At 40.5% G+C, this 15,302-nt stretch overlaps 1 protein-coding gene across 1 annotated transcript; it reads left to right on the forward strand.

Moving 5' to 3' along the window:
- The first annotated feature begins 1,807 nt into the window (after window positions 1–1,807).
- Window positions 1,808–10,691, forward strand: tkfc (triokinase/FMN cyclase). Its single transcript, XM_086165633.1, has 17 exons — window positions 1,808–1,884; window positions 2,859–3,051; window positions 3,127–3,231; window positions 3,298–3,485; window positions 4,406–4,484; window positions 4,577–4,666; window positions 5,747–5,781; window positions 5,849–5,933; window positions 6,077–6,166; window positions 6,340–6,456; window positions 8,228–8,350; window positions 8,420–8,557; window positions 8,657–8,763; window positions 8,859–8,962; window positions 9,838–9,871; window positions 9,960–10,052; window positions 10,485–10,691. Exons 1-17 carry the CDS (start codon window positions 1,879–1,881, stop codon window positions 10,632–10,634), a joined length of 1,737 nt encoding a protein of 578 aa, XP_086021759.1. The 5' UTR covers window positions 1,808–1,878; the 3' UTR covers window positions 10,635–10,691.
- Window positions 10,692–15,302: the final 4,611 nt, after the last annotated feature.

The following is a 15,302-nucleotide window of genomic DNA, read 5'->3' on the forward strand; positions in this document are numbered from 1 at the left end:
TTCTTTATTTTCTGTAATGCAATTACAAAAACAAAAATGTCATACATTCTGGATTCATTACAAATCGACTGAAATATTGCAGGCCTTTTATTATTCTAATATCGCTGATTATGGCTTATATCTTAAGAAAACTCAAAAATCCTATCTCAAAATATTAGAATATCAAGAAAAAGGGATGTCTGTTTTTTTTAATTGCATCACAGAAGATACATTTCTGAGACTGTCCTGTATACTGCTCAAAAAATAAAGGGAAGACTAAGATAACACATACTAGATGTGAATGAATGAACTACTCTTATTAATTGTTTTTTTCTTTTGATAGTTGAATGTGCCGACATGGAAATGAAAGGTATGAACCCATGGAGGTCTGGATTTGGAGTCACACTCAAAATGAAAGTAGAAAAACACAATGTCCTGAAAACAAGTCCAAATGAATCAGTGTTGCTTCCAAAATGCACAATTTGATTTCACACAAGTGTGATTGACTTGGAATTACATCGTGTTGTTTAAGAGTTCCCTTTATTTATTTTTTCAGCAGTATATATAAATAGGTAAGTAAACAATGTGACAATATATAAAATATGTATAAACATGTTGAAATGTATTATTTAATAAACTAGTGAAATCAATAAAAGCAAAGTTCACTCAGTTAATAAAAACATGATTATTGCTTCCCCTACTTCTACTATTACTACTACTAATAAGAATACAAGTATCATGTTCAATGTCTATCATATTAAAATTATTATCATATAATAAAATATTTTTTCTTTTTCAAATTCAAAGTCAATTTTAATGTAAATTTCTCCACATGTGCCAGACATACGGAGGAATCCAGAAGATGCCTGTCACTCTCCTTAAGTGACTGAATAAAGATGCACAGCGCAAAGACAAGACATTTCCTATCAAAACTGAAGCAAACAAAGTTGAAATTCTCATTTAGCATGATTATTTTTCTCCAAAAGACAATTCTACGAGTCCAGTTTTAAATTGTTTATTGTCAAACGCACATTTTACAGTGTTTCCCTGTGCAATGGAATTCCTATTTTGCTGTCCACAGTGAAAGAAGCAAAAAAAAACAACCCAACATAACATATTATTGCAACAAGATATAAACCGAGCAAAGAGAAAGAGGGCAAAGAGAACTTTTATTTTTCTTATTGTTGAATTAAGATAAGATAAGATAAACTTTATTAATCCCCAGAGGGGAAACTCCTTTGTCGCAGCAGCGTAACAGTTATAATGTCAAAAAAAGGAAACAAATAGAAATAGAAATAGAAAGACAGAAGACAGGATATAGCGAGACTCAAAATAAAATCCACAAATATATAGTCACACACGTGAAAAAAGAGGGGACAGGTGAATAAATAACTCAAGAAAATAAAGCGATAGCATAACAGATATTAGGAGCTACTGCGACAGACTGCCGTCTAACCAGGAATTCCAGAACAAATAGCTGGACTATGAGCTCATATTTATTCAAAAAAGCAAATATAAAGTTCTTTGTGAAGAGACGGTGTGTAATAATTACCCAAAAGTTATGTTTAAAGTCTGTGAGACATTAGAAAGAAACATATAAAAATCGACCAGGAAATAATGATAATAATAATAATAATAATAATAATAATAATAATAATAATAATAATAATCAAAGTCAATGTCACCGATAAACTTTAAAAACAGCGGTAATAAATCTACCGGAAACGGAAACGGAAAGTGACTTTAAAGGTTTTTCAAAATAAAACCCACACCGGAAGTTATACTGTGACAAGCGGAAGTTGCTGTTTTCGGTGTTGTTTAAGGCGTGCTTTTGTTTTGAAAAACAAACCCGTCGCAACAACTTGCCGCAGGAAGGAGAGACGGACGTCTGCTACGGGAATGGAGGTAAAGAATTGTGAAAATAATAATAAAATAAGAAACAAATCCGCGCTTAAACTGCGTAATCATGCACGGGAATCGCGCACCGACTAATCCGTGGGATGACGCGGAGCTTCCACGGAGGCCCGGGATCAGAGTCCAAGCTGGTCCTCCACGCAAAGCTTAATAATCATAAAAATAAAATAAAACTTTGAATCAGCGCCGGTTAAAATGAATGCAGGTGTGTTAGTGGGTGATGTCATTCCTTCCTATATACACACACACACACACACACACGTCAGATTAGCGTTTAGGAGTGTGTTCACCAGGAATGTTACACCTTTAACCAAAAGTGACGTGGGGAGTTCAGCAATGACTTAAATTAAAAAGAAAATACTTGGGAAAAATCCTTAAAACTAATGGAAAAATCCCAAAAAACAAAAAGTATGGAGTTTTGTGACTGATATTCCTTTAGAGCCACAAGTTAAATACATATTATATTCCCCTTGCCATTTGTTTAATTTGTTAGTTTATTTTTTCAATTTTAATTTTATTATTATTATTATCATTATTCTTGTATTTTATTCTATTTTATTTTATTTTTTATATTTCTTCTAGAATTCAACATTTCTCACAAACTTTTAATCCTGTTCACTCTTACAGTTAATTGATTGCAAACAAAACGAATGTCCTTATGTTTCCTCATGCCCGTTTGTATCATTGACATTCAATTCTACTTTACCATGTTTATTTATACTTATGTATTTTCTGTTTATACTATTTGTGTTCAATAAAAATTTGTTAAAAAAAAAACAACCTGGAAAGCAATTTTTTAAAGTGTTAAAAGTTGCAAAAGGGGTAAGGAGTCCTGCAAACTGCAACGGAGAAGGTCCCCGGTTGGATTCCCACAGGAGGTCAAGGGTCAACCCGCCTCTCGGCCAATGAAAACTAGAGATTCGCAGAACAAATAATGAATGAACGAAATGTTTCTGCTTCTGCAGGCCAGGCAGAAGCTGCTGAACTCTGCGGAGGTCTGCGTGGACGAGGGCCTGTGCGGGCTGGTCCGGGCCAGCGGGGGCCGACTGTCCCTGCTCAGGGGCCACCGCGTGGCGCTGCGGTCCGACCCGGAGGCCCTGCGGGGCAAAGTGGCCCCGCTGTCCGGCGGGGGGTCCGGCCACGAGCCTGCGCACGGAGGTACGAGGAAGGAAGCGACCCGTCTGGATTAAAAGCGAAGCCAGATGAGGGTATTGACGGCCCCTCCCTGTGCAGGGTACGTCGGAGCGGGGATGTTGGCGGCGGCCGTCGCCGGTGGGGTTTTTGCATCTCCGCCTCCTGCTAGCATCCTGGCGGCCATTTTGTGTCTACACAATGCGGGTAAGTTGCTAATTAACACTGTCGGGAAGTGATAAATGCTAATAACGCTAACCTCTACCCGTGAAGGAGCCTCCGGCGTGCTCCTCATCGTGAAGAACTACACCGGCGACCGCCTCAACTTCGGGCTGGCCGCCGAGCAGGCGAGGAACCGCGGCGTGCAGGTCGCCATGGTGATCGTGGCGGAGGACTGCGCCTTCGTGCGGCCCAGCAAGGCGGGGAGGCGGGGCTTGTGCGGCGCCGTCCTCGTGCACAAGGTGCGGACGATCAGTACAGGAGTGTGTTTATGCCTGTGCAGAAATCGACTCTGCAGCGCCCCTAGTGGCAGAAGTTGGTTTCTCAATACAGATGTCAATTTAACCTTTTAGGACTTTTTTGATCATATGTGTTATCATAATTTTACATTAATTATTGATCTGTATATATTAGAATTATTTTTTTATATATATATATATATATTATATAGTAATAATGAAATATATATATATGCATATCTGTGTGTGTATATATATATATATATATATAAAGATACATATGTATAACATATTTGATAATTATGATACAAAATATATATACATGGATATGTAAACAATTTATAATTGGAACATTATTATACTATTTCTTTTAAATATTTTTATATCCATCTCTCTCTCTCTATATATATATACACACACACACACACACATATATATATATATATATTGTACAAAGTGATTATTAAATCTAAATATATATGTGTGTGTGTGTGTGTGTGTGTGTGCGTGTATATATCCATCCATCTCTCCATATATATATTTGATAATTATGATATATATATGATATATATATAAAATAAGCATGATATATACATATTAAAATCATTTGTAATTATAATAGTATATATGGATCAATGATTAATGTTAAATTATGACATATATATATATATATGATGTATTGTCACCCATCTGTTTGATTTAAGTTATTTTAGAGAACTTTTTTGTTAGAAGGTGATGGTGTAAAAGTTTATTTGGTAGAGGGGTGTGACTTCTGAATAACAACTACTGGTACTTTGGATCTTCGGTCATTGAATTGCAATTTTTATAAGTCGCTTTGTATAAAAGTGTCTGCTAAATGACTGTAATATAATGTAATGTATTAAAAAAAGTAGCTAACGTGGCTAAACCCTGCTCCCTCCCAGCTGGCAGGTGCCTTAGCGGAGGAAGGCCGCACACTGGACCAGATCGTTTCCAAGGTGACGGAGGCCTTGGAGGCCACCGGTGGGTTTTCGGTTCGCCGGCTCTCAGGCACGCCGCCGCTCTACGGGACGACGCAGACGACTGGTTGTGTGTGTCGCCTCCTCGCATTGCAGGGACTCTCGGCGTGAGTCTGTCTCCGTGCAGCGTCCCAGGCTGCCTGCCGTCCTTCAACCTCCCACCCGGAGACATGGAGCTGGGGTTGGGTGAGCTTCTTCCACTTCTTATTTGCATATAGTTGACACGTGAAAAAAAACGAGGGATAAAATAAAAGATGTGTAAAACCCCGGGTGGGAAAATGCTGGGTTCAAAATGATCAATTTAGAAAAAGCGAGATACCGTCCTGGTGAAAACGGGAAGGTGTTTAATGGAACAAAATGAAACTTTTTTTTCTTTACTTTTCTATATTTTAATGGTTTTCCCCTGATTTTACATTACATTTACATTTGGCAGACGCTTTTATCCAAAGCAACTTACAATAGAGGACATAAGGACTGCAAATAACACTTGCAAATACAAAATGCACAGGAAATATACAGAACAGTAAGCTTGGGTTAGTGAGTTTTTTTTTTTTTTTTTTAATCAGTTTAATCAGTGAGTTTTTTTTATTTTTTATTTTAATCAGTTCTTGGTATTTTGCGGATTGTAAGGTGCAATATAAGTTAAAAAACATTCTTTTGTCTCAGCAGTGTAACAGCTATGTGTCAATAAATATGAATATAAAGAGACAATTAGAAGACAATGAGAAAATAGCAAAAACAAAAAACACACAAATTAATTGACGACAGCAACAACATCAAGCAACAATGAACAGGTTCACATACATAAGGCGCATCATGTTATAAGGCGCATGATAATTTAAAACATACGGTATTTAAAGCCAAACAAAATAGTTTAGTCGATCTTTATTGAAGTTCTTCTCTGGTTCAATAACAGATTGTTCAATTTCTTTCTCTAACTGTTTTCCCTTGGAAACCGTTTCTTGGTGCAGATCATCTGCTTGCTTCCTCCACAATACATAGTGTTATTATAAAAAAAGGCGGAGTTAAGCGTACGATATACTTTTTTCTGATTGGTTTATTGTCGGACATCTGGTTCCAGGTCTGTAAGCACAACAGGAAGTCAAACATAAGGCTCACGGACGATTTTTAAGGAGATTTAATGTTTTTAAGTGCGCCTTATAGTGCGAAAATTACGTTATTTTAACTTATTTTTCTGCAAACTTTACCACAAATCACTGAGATCATGGAAGCATCCAACAGCCAAACGCTGTTCTTCCTGCGCAGGGATCCACGGCGAGCCGGGAATCAAAAGGTCAAAGGTGAGTCGCGTTCGGGGAAGTTTATACGTCGTTTGAGTCATCGTCTCCAAGCCGTCCCGCCAATCAGGTGGCCCCAGCGGACCAGGTGGTGGCGGCGATGATCGATCACATGACCGACCCCGACAATGAGTCGCACGTTCCGCTGAAGTCAGGTATACACCTGTGTGTGTGTGTGTGTGTGTGTGTGTGTGTGTGTGTGTGTGTGTGTGTGTGTGTGTGTGTGTGTGTGTGTGTGTGTGTGTGTGTGTGTATATGCGTCGACACCCAATGAGTGTGTTTGTTTTCCCGAACCCAGGAGACGCTGTAATCTTGTGCGTGAACAATCTGGGCGCCCTGTCACGGCTGGAGATGTGCGTGGTCACCAGAGCCGCCATCTGTTGTCTGGGTAACCAGTGTGTGTGTGTGTGTGTGTGTGTGTGCATGCGTGTTTGGATGTTTCTAGCTAATTTACAGAATTCCGGATGGGTTTTTTTGAAGTGTTTTACACATTCCAGATAATGCATAGCATTATGCTAATGGGGAAGGGGGTTGTGTGATTGACGGTTTCCATGGTTACAGAGAGCCGCGGGATGGCGGTCGCCAGGGTGATGTCGGGGTCTTTCATGACATCGCTTGAGATGGCCGGCGTGTCGCTGACCCTGATGAGAGCTGATCCAGAGATGCTAAGGCTGTTCGGTGAGGACACACACACACACACACACACACACACCAGACGTTTTTGCACAAAGAGCTACCGAAATTCCAGTAATCACCGCAGCCCTCCAGGTGTGTTTGCAGCGCCGACAGACCAGATTAAGTGTGTAAATATGAACATTTCAATGTCGACGCTGTGGGAAAACGCTATCGCTGTCGGGGAAGGATACGATAAAATGATAACGATTTCAAAATTAGCCTTTCAACATAAAGGGAGACCCTCATCTGCACCCGACAGTTAGCGCGTGTGCTAACAGGCTAGCTTTTGTTGTTACGATGGGGTCATTTCCACACGACTGGTGTCCGCTAGCAGAAAACGCTATCCCAGACTCAAGTTGTTAGCCCTCACCTGTACCCTACAGTTAACATGTGCTAAAAAAGGCTAGCTTCGATTATCATGCTAGCGTCACGGGAAAACACTATGGGGGGGGGTAAACTAACTATAAGGCACTAATCATTTTGAAATTAGCATTTCAACATGGTGGCTGCTCATGCTATTAGCCCCTCACCTGCCCCTGACTGTTGGCACATGTGCTAACAGGCTAGCTTCGATTATGATGCTAGGGTCACGGGAAAACACTATGGGGGGCGGGGTAAGCTAACTATAAGGTACTAATAATTTTGAAATTAGCATTTCAACATGGTGGCTGCTCTTGCTGTTAGCCCCTCACCTGCCCCCGACAGTTGGCATATGTGCTAACAGGCTAGCTGTGGTTCTCATGCTCGCGCCATTTCCATGTGTTGGGTCTCATAGCAGCTGCAGGAGCGGGAAAATGCTGTCCTGGGAGCTTTTGATGAGAAAAAGAAGCTAAGAAGCCTCACCTTCACCTGACAGTTACCATGTGGCCTAGGGCTAACAGGCTAGCTTTGGTACTTGTGTTAGCGTCATTTCACATTTATTGACTTTAGTCCTGGTGCCGCCATGGGAAAACACTATCGGGGGGATAAGCTAAAGATAAGCTACCAAGACACTAATAATTTTCGAAAGTTAGCATTTCAACATGGTGGCTGCTCATGCTGCTATTCCCTCACCTGCCCCCAACAGTTAGCACAAGTGCTAACAGCCTAGCTTCAGCTCTTGAGCTAGCGTCATTTCCATGTGTCAGGTCCCATGCAGGAAAGAGAAAAAGAAGCTAATAATAAGCTAAGAAGCTATAAGCATTTCTCATAGAGGCCATAGAGTTAGTGCCTCAACTGTCCCCGACCTTTAGCATGTTGCCTAGTGCTAACATGCTAGCTTCAGTTCTAATGCTAGCATCATGGGAAAATACTTGAGTGTGGTAATTTCGAAATTAGCATTTCAGCACAGAGGCTGCTCATGCTCTTAGCCCCTCACCTGCCCCTGACAGTTGGCACATGTGCTAACAGGCTAGCTTCGGTTCACGTGCTAGCGTCACCCAAAACACTATTGGAGGGGTAAGCTAAGAATAAGCTGCCAAGACACTAATAATTTCGAAAATTAGCATTTCAACATGGAGGCCACTCACATTGTTAGCCCCTCAGCTCACACCAGCAGTTAGCATGGGTCTTAGTGCTAACAAGATAGCTTCAGTTCTCGTGCTAGCGAGATTAAGGGGGTAAAAATAAGCTTCTAAGACGCAAATTATTAAGAAATTAGCATTTCAGCATGGAGGCTGCCCATGCTGTTAGCCCCCCATTTGCCTCTGACAGTTAGCATGTTGCGCAAGTGCTAACAACCCAGCTAAGGTTTGGGCTAAGGATACTGCTGCTAAGCTCCTCCTCTTCTGCCCAGATGCAAAAACCGACGCTCCCGCCTGGCCGAACCTCAGCGCCGCAGCGACCAGCGGACGAGACTATGAAACAGAACCGCCGTGCGCTGCAGCGCCGGACGCCGTGCACACCGTGCACGCCGAAGGTCAGTCTTCCTGTCCGTGAAGCCCCGCCCCCTCCTCCCGACCTCAGCCCTTCGTCCGTTCGCCCCCAGGGCCGGGCAGCGCAGCCATGCGTTCGGCGCTGGTCCGGATTTGTCGGACGCTGCTGGAGAAGCAGGAGGAGCTGAACCTCCTGGACCGAGCCGCCGGGGACGGAGACTGCGGGAACACACACGCTCAGGCCGCCAGAGGTTCTGGAAAAATCTAACCTCGGATCGGTAAAGCGGCGTTTCTCGTCACGCTAGCGTGGAACCGGTGTGGCTAATTGTCCCCCCCCCCCCCCCCTTTAGCCATTCAGGAGTGGCTCCAGAATCAGGTGGTCCCCGGTTGCCCCCGGCAACTGCTATCGATCCTGGCTGGGCTGGTGCAGGAGAAGATGGGGGGGTCTTCGGGAGCGGTGGGTTTTCTCAAGCTACTTTGTCAACAGTCACACACACACACACACACACACACTCAAACACACAAGCTTATGAAACACGGTGTGTGTTCCAGCTGTACAGCCTCTTCTTGACCGCGGCCGCCGGTCACATGAGCGGGAGGAGCGGCGCCGCGGCCTGGGCCGGCGCCGTGCACGCAGGGACGGAGGCCATTAAAAAGTTTGGTCACTGCTAATAATAATAATAAAAAAATAATAATAGTTTAGAATGATGATGATGGTGATAATAGCAGTTATTATTATATATTATTGTTTGGGTTTATGGTTATTTAGATTATTATTATTATTATAATTCACATTATTATTGTTGTTGTCAATTTTATTATTATTGTTGTTCCTATCATCATTATTACAACTATTGTCATCATCATCATTATCATCATTATTATTATTATAATTATTTTTGTTGTTGTTATATTCATGTTATTATTATTATTTAGATTATTTTTATTATTATTCACATTATTGATGTTGTTGTCAGTTTTATTATTGTTGTTCCTATCATCATTATTACAACTATCATCATCATCATCATCATCATTATTATAATTATTATTTTTGTTGTTGTTATATTCATTTTATTATTATTATTATTTAGATTTTTGTTATTATTATTCACATTATTGTTGTTGTTGTTGTCAATTTTATTATTGTTGTTGTTCCTATCATCATTATTGCTATTATCATCATCATCATCATCATCATCATTATTATTATTATTATTTAGATTGTTGTTATTATTCACACTGTAATTGCTGCCAATTTGATTATTATTGTTGTTCCTATCATCATTATTACCATCAACATCATTATTATTAGTATTATTGTTGATATTATTATTATTGTTGTTATTATTCACACTGTAGTTTCTGCCAATTTGATAATTATTGTTGTTCCTATCATCATTATTACTATCATCATCATCATCATCATTATTAGTAGTAGTATTTTTATTATTGTTGTTGTTGTTGTTGTTGTTGTTATAACCATCATTTTTATTGCTATTATTACTTTTTTACCTCCGTTGTCGACCAGGTATGGTGGCGCCGAACCCGGAGATAGAACGTTGGTGAGAATGTCATTTTCACACAGTAACAAATTTTTTTACGATTCTTGGAAGTGTCCTAAAAAAGGTCTGGTTTCTTCCCGTCCTCCAGCTGGACGCTCTTTGTCCCGCCGTGGACGAGCTGATGAAGATGAGCGTTGCGCCGCCCGATGGACAGATGGCTGTACTGCAGGCTGCGGTGGAGGTGCAGCACTCTGCATTTATTCATGCTTTGGTCAAAAATGAAACAAAACAATCTGGGGTTTATTATTTTGCATTATATTTTATTTTTTAAAGTATTTTTTTAGCTGAAGAATGTATATGCGCTACTTATATTTGAAAGCAAATCATCCAACTTGCACATCCCTCAAATCTTGACACGGGATGTTGCATTCAAGGGGCGGTTTTGATAATATTTGATAATATTGATGAATTACCAAGTTATATCTTGTTTATACGGTGTCAAAAAGCAGATCTGGACCAATAGTATTTTCAAGACAACCTCTAGAAATATTCTAAGCTAAGTGTGGGAGAGAGGGCGCTAACCGCTACATGCTAATAGCTAAAATTATACAATAATAGTTTTAGAGAACACCTGTCGAGATGCTGCTGTCTGTGTTTGCTTCCCCGTCCCCAGAGAGCGGCGGCGGGCGCCGACGCCACCCGTCACCTGACCGCCCGGGCGGGCCGGGCCAGCTACATCGCAGCCGAGCGGCTCACCCTGCCCGACCCCGGCGCCGTGGCCGTGGCCGCCATCCTGAGGGCCACCATGGAGGCGCTGGAGTAGGCGATCGGACGGGGAAAACAACTGCGATTTTGATCGAATAAAAGCATTTTAAAAGGACAGGGGCTCGTGTTCTGATGGTGTGTGTGTGTGTGTGTGTGTGTGTGTGTGTGTGTGTTACCTTGTGGTGGCGCCAGCAGAGCGGCGTGACCCTTGAAAGTCCTTTATCGGTATTAGCCGGCGGGAGGGAGAGACGTTTCAACTTTAATGAGCTGCCCTCAGGCCTTGCTTGACACACTCGCGCATGTGTGTGTGTGTCTGTGTGTGTGTGAGTGTGTGTGTGCTTCTCAATGAGCTTGTGTAATGTTCAGTGCCTGCGGCTGCAGGGTGTGTTTGAATGAAGGCTGATCTGACACACTGACCTGGAAAAGGAGTGTGTTGCTGAGAGTTGTGTGTTCCTGTGTGTGTGTGTGTGTGTGTGTGTGTGTGGGAGGGAGGGGGGGGCAGGAAGTTGTGCTAATTTTCACAACCAGCCTCTGACACACACACAGACACACACACTTTGCTTGGTGTGCACACCCGGTGTAATCGGAACAACATACCAGGAATTTATGAATTTGCCATTTTAGTCGCCATGGTAACCAATAAAAGTCGCTGAAATGCCACTCGAGCTGATGCAGAAGCACATTTTGGTCCAAACGCGTCGCCTTTTGCTCCAGATACACTCGTCTTCTGCCCCGCGGGCTTTGATTTTTGGTTACGCAACACACACACACACACACACACACGACCGGGGCGACTTGTGCAAAACTCAAAAACGACCCATGAGTTTATTGTTTTCTTTTGTTGTCGTTGTTGTTGATGCCATTCATGGTTGTTGTGTTGCTGTTCTTTAAATGTTGGTTTTGTTGTGTTGCGGTGTTACTCGCTTGTTGCGCGTCTGTTTATGTTGTTATTGTTATTGCAGCGTTTCAGTTGTGTGTAATAAACACAACCACGCCAATGTGTTGTTGTGTCGCAGGTGTGTTGTGTATTGAACAATGTCATGCAGTTGTTGTTTTAGTTGTATTGTTGTCTGTATTGAACATTGTCGTGTAGATGTTTGTTGTTGTGTTGTCTTGCAGTTGTATGGTTGCATGTATGATCACTAGCGTGTACATTAGCCCTGTTGTGCGTTCTTAACTGTCATGCTGATTGTGTTGTTGTCATGTTGCAGTTGTTTTGTCACGTGTGTTGAAAAATCATGCAGATGTTTGTTGTTGTTGTGTTGTTTTGCAGGTGTTTTGTCGCGTTTATTGAACACTGTCATGTATTCGCCTTGTTGTTGTTGTGGTGTTGTGTTGCATTTGTCCCGTTGTGTGTTCTTAACACTGTCATGCAGATGTGTGTTGTTGTTGTGATGTTGTGTTGCATTTGTCCCGTTGTGTGTTCTTAACACTGTCATGCAGATGTGTGTTGTTGTTGTGTTGTTACGCATTTGTCTGTTGTCTTTTCTAATCATGTCATACACAGTGCATTGTTGTTGTTGTTGTTGTTGTGTTGCAGTTGTTGTGAGGACTCCGTCATGTAGATGTGCGTTGTTGTTGTTGTCGTTGTTGTGAGAAATCTAGATGTGTGTTGTGGCCGGTGTGTGTCCTGGCACACAGTGTCTATGTGAATTATCTCACCAGATAAAACATCATCTGTTGTAAGGAATGACAAACCAGAAAGTGTGAGACGTGACTGGGTCAAACTGTCACACACACACACACACACACACACACACGGAAGATGCAGCGGCCGATAAGAGAAAGCCGTCATGTCACATCTTCATTAATCTGCTCTTTTATGACTTTGAAAATGGCGGCGGCGGCGCTTTCATGGTGATGAAGACGTAAATCTTGAGGTTCAGGCAGGAGCGCGAGTAAAGGCGTCACCTGTCAGATCTCCTGACGCTCCTTTCTGGGTCGTTTCCTGCACAAGAATCTTTGACATGCAAATGAATCCATCAAAATAATGATTTAAATAGTAGTAGTTGATGTAGAAGTCATCATAGAGAGGAAAAAAAAATGAGCTTGTTTTTGGAGTAATTTATTTATCTTTTTTTTTTTGCATTATTTTGCACCTTTGTAGTAGTGTCTCGGTATTTTTCATTCCTATCGCTATTATTGTAATAAATATTTTGACTTGATTTTTCCCTGCTGTTATTCAGAATATTTGAGAACAAGCACATAAGAATTATTTTAGCTACATACAATAGAAATACAAACGTATTTCTGGGTCGTTTCCTGCACAAGAATCTTTGACATGCAAATGAATCCACCAAAATAATGATTTAAATAGTAGTAATTGATGTAGATGTCGTAATAGAAAGAAAAAAAAATGAGCTTTTTTTTGAGTAATTTATTTATCTTTTTTTTTTTTTTGCATTATTTTGCACCTTTTTAGTAGTGTCTCGGTATTTTTCATTCCTATTGCTATTATTGTAATAAATATTTTGACTGGATTTTAACTTTTTTTCCCTGCTGTTATTCAGAATATTTGAGAACAAGCACATAAGAATTATTTTAGCTACATTATTATAACAGTATCAATAGAAATAGAAATGTAAGAATAATAACAATACTAATCCATCTAACTGTATTCTCCTTATCTTTTTCTCTCACACCAACTGACTTCATATCCTCTCTCACGAAGTCCATCAGTCTCCTCTTTGGTCGTCCTCAAGACCTCCAATTACAGCATCCGTCTACCAATATATTCTCTATCCCTCCTCTGTACATGACCCAACCATCTCAGTCTGGCTTCTCAGACCTTCTCTCCAAAATAACATGTGCTGTTCCTCTGATAGACTCATTCCTGATCCTCTCCATCCTGGTCACTCCCAAAGAGAACCTCAACATCTTCATCTCTGCAACCTCTAGTTCTGCCACCTGTCTTTTGGTCATTGTCACTTTTTCTAGAGCATACATGTCACTGGTCTCACCACTGTCTTGTACACCTTTCCTTTCCTTTCATTCCTTTTCCTTTCCTTTCCATTCACATAGCACCCCTGACACTTTTCTCCACCCATTCCAACATGCTTGAACTCGTCTCTTCACTTCTTTTCCACACTCTCCATTAATCTGGACTGTTGACCCCAAGTACCTGAAATCCTCCAGCTTCTTGATCTCCACTCCCTGTAGCCTCACCGTTCCACCCGAGTTCCCCTCATTCACACACATATATTCTGTCTTGCTGCGACTAACTTTCATTCCCTCCTTTCCAGAGTATACCTCCACCTCTCTAGATTTTCCTCCACCTATTTTCTGCTCTCACCACAGATAACAATGTCACCCCATCTGTCAGCCTGTCCATCACCATTGCGAACAAGAAGGGGCTCAGAGCTGATCCCTGATGGAGTCCCACCTCCACCTTGAACTTCTCTGTTACCTTTTCAGCACACCGTGCCACTGTCTCACAGCTAGCATACATGTCCTGCACCCATCTAACATACTTCTCTGCCACTCCAAGCATACAGTACCACAGTTTCTCTCTCTGCACCCACTTGTATGCTTTCTCTAGGTCTACAAAGGCATGATGCCACTCCCTCTGACCTTCTCTGAACTTCTCTACCAGCATTCTCAAAGCAAATACTGCATCTTTAGTGCTCTTTTTATGCATGAAGCCATACTGCTGTTCACAAATGCTGACTTCTGCTCTCAGTCTAGTTTCCTCTTCTCTTTCCCATAACTTCATTGTATGGCTTATCAACTTTATCCCTCTATGGTTGCCGCAATTCTGCACATCCCCTTTATTCTTAAAATATGGACACCAGCACAATTCTTCATTCCTCAGGCATCTTCTCACTGTCCTGTAAAATCGTCTAACCAGGAAATCTACTTATTATTACTATTATTAAATTTTATTTATGTATTCATTCATTTATTTTTTTATTTTTTTATTTATTATTGGTATTATTAAAATCACAATAATATTAATTCCCATGTTTTTATTGGGGCTCTTTGAGACTGATCAATTTAAACAAATATTGAAAGTAGTAACAATAACAATAATAATTATAATAATATTGCTGATGATTTTAATTGATGTAATTAATTAATTCCTCTTCCTTCAGCCGAAGGAAATATTCAAATCTTTGTACTTTTTAAGACCTAAAAACACTTTATAGCCTTGAGTTTGACACTTTATATTTTATTTGTATTTCTTATTCTCCCTCCTTCCTACTATTATTTATTATTGTTATGTTTTACTTGAAACTCCGGCACAACAATTTCCTTCGGGATAAATAAAGTTGTTCTTATTCTTATTCTTAATCTTTTTTTAAAACCTTTTTTTGCTTCTTTTAAATCTGTATCTTGTGTATATATCTGTACGGTGTTCTAGAGCATTGAGTAAGTTATAATAATAAGTAAGTAATAACATTAATTAATCGTAATTACTATTATTGGTAATAATAATACCAATAATAATATTTTTATAATTAATAATGATATTATGATTCCTGTCAAAGTCCTCTTGCTGTGGCCACTGGATGTGAATTTCTTCACTTGAAATAATAATAATAATTTTATTTTTAAATACTGATTATATCAATGAATATTTTAAAATAATCAGCATTATTAAAATATTTATTATTTCAAAATAATCAGAATGAAAAAAATATCAACCATGACCTGGAATCTCCTCCAGCTTCTCCAGGATCGATATGAGGTTCCTCACATCGGGGCTGAGGAACGTTTGCAGAACGTT

The sequence above is a fragment of the Fistularia commersonii genome, chromosome 19 (genome assembly GCF_037954325.1).
Source record: "Fistularia commersonii isolate RoL2024-O1a breed Wild chromosome 19, RoL_Fcom_v1.0, whole genome shotgun sequence".
In the NCBI taxonomy this organism is placed as follows: domain Eukaryota; kingdom Metazoa; phylum Chordata; class Actinopteri; order Syngnathiformes; family Fistulariidae; genus Fistularia; species Fistularia commersonii.

What these genes read in the sequence shown, in the direction of transcription:
- tkfc (XM_086165633.1), top strand. An exon ending in GCGCCGTCCTCGTGCACAAG is followed by an intron (nt 3,486 to 4,405) that starts GTGCGGACGATC and finishes GCTCCCTCCCAG; the next exon opens with CTGGCAGGTGCCTTAGCGGA. An exon ending in GGGACGGAGGCCATTAAAAA is followed by an intron (nt 8,963 to 9,837) that starts GTTTGGTCACTG and finishes GTTGTCGACCAG; the next exon opens with GTATGGTGGCGCCGAACCCG.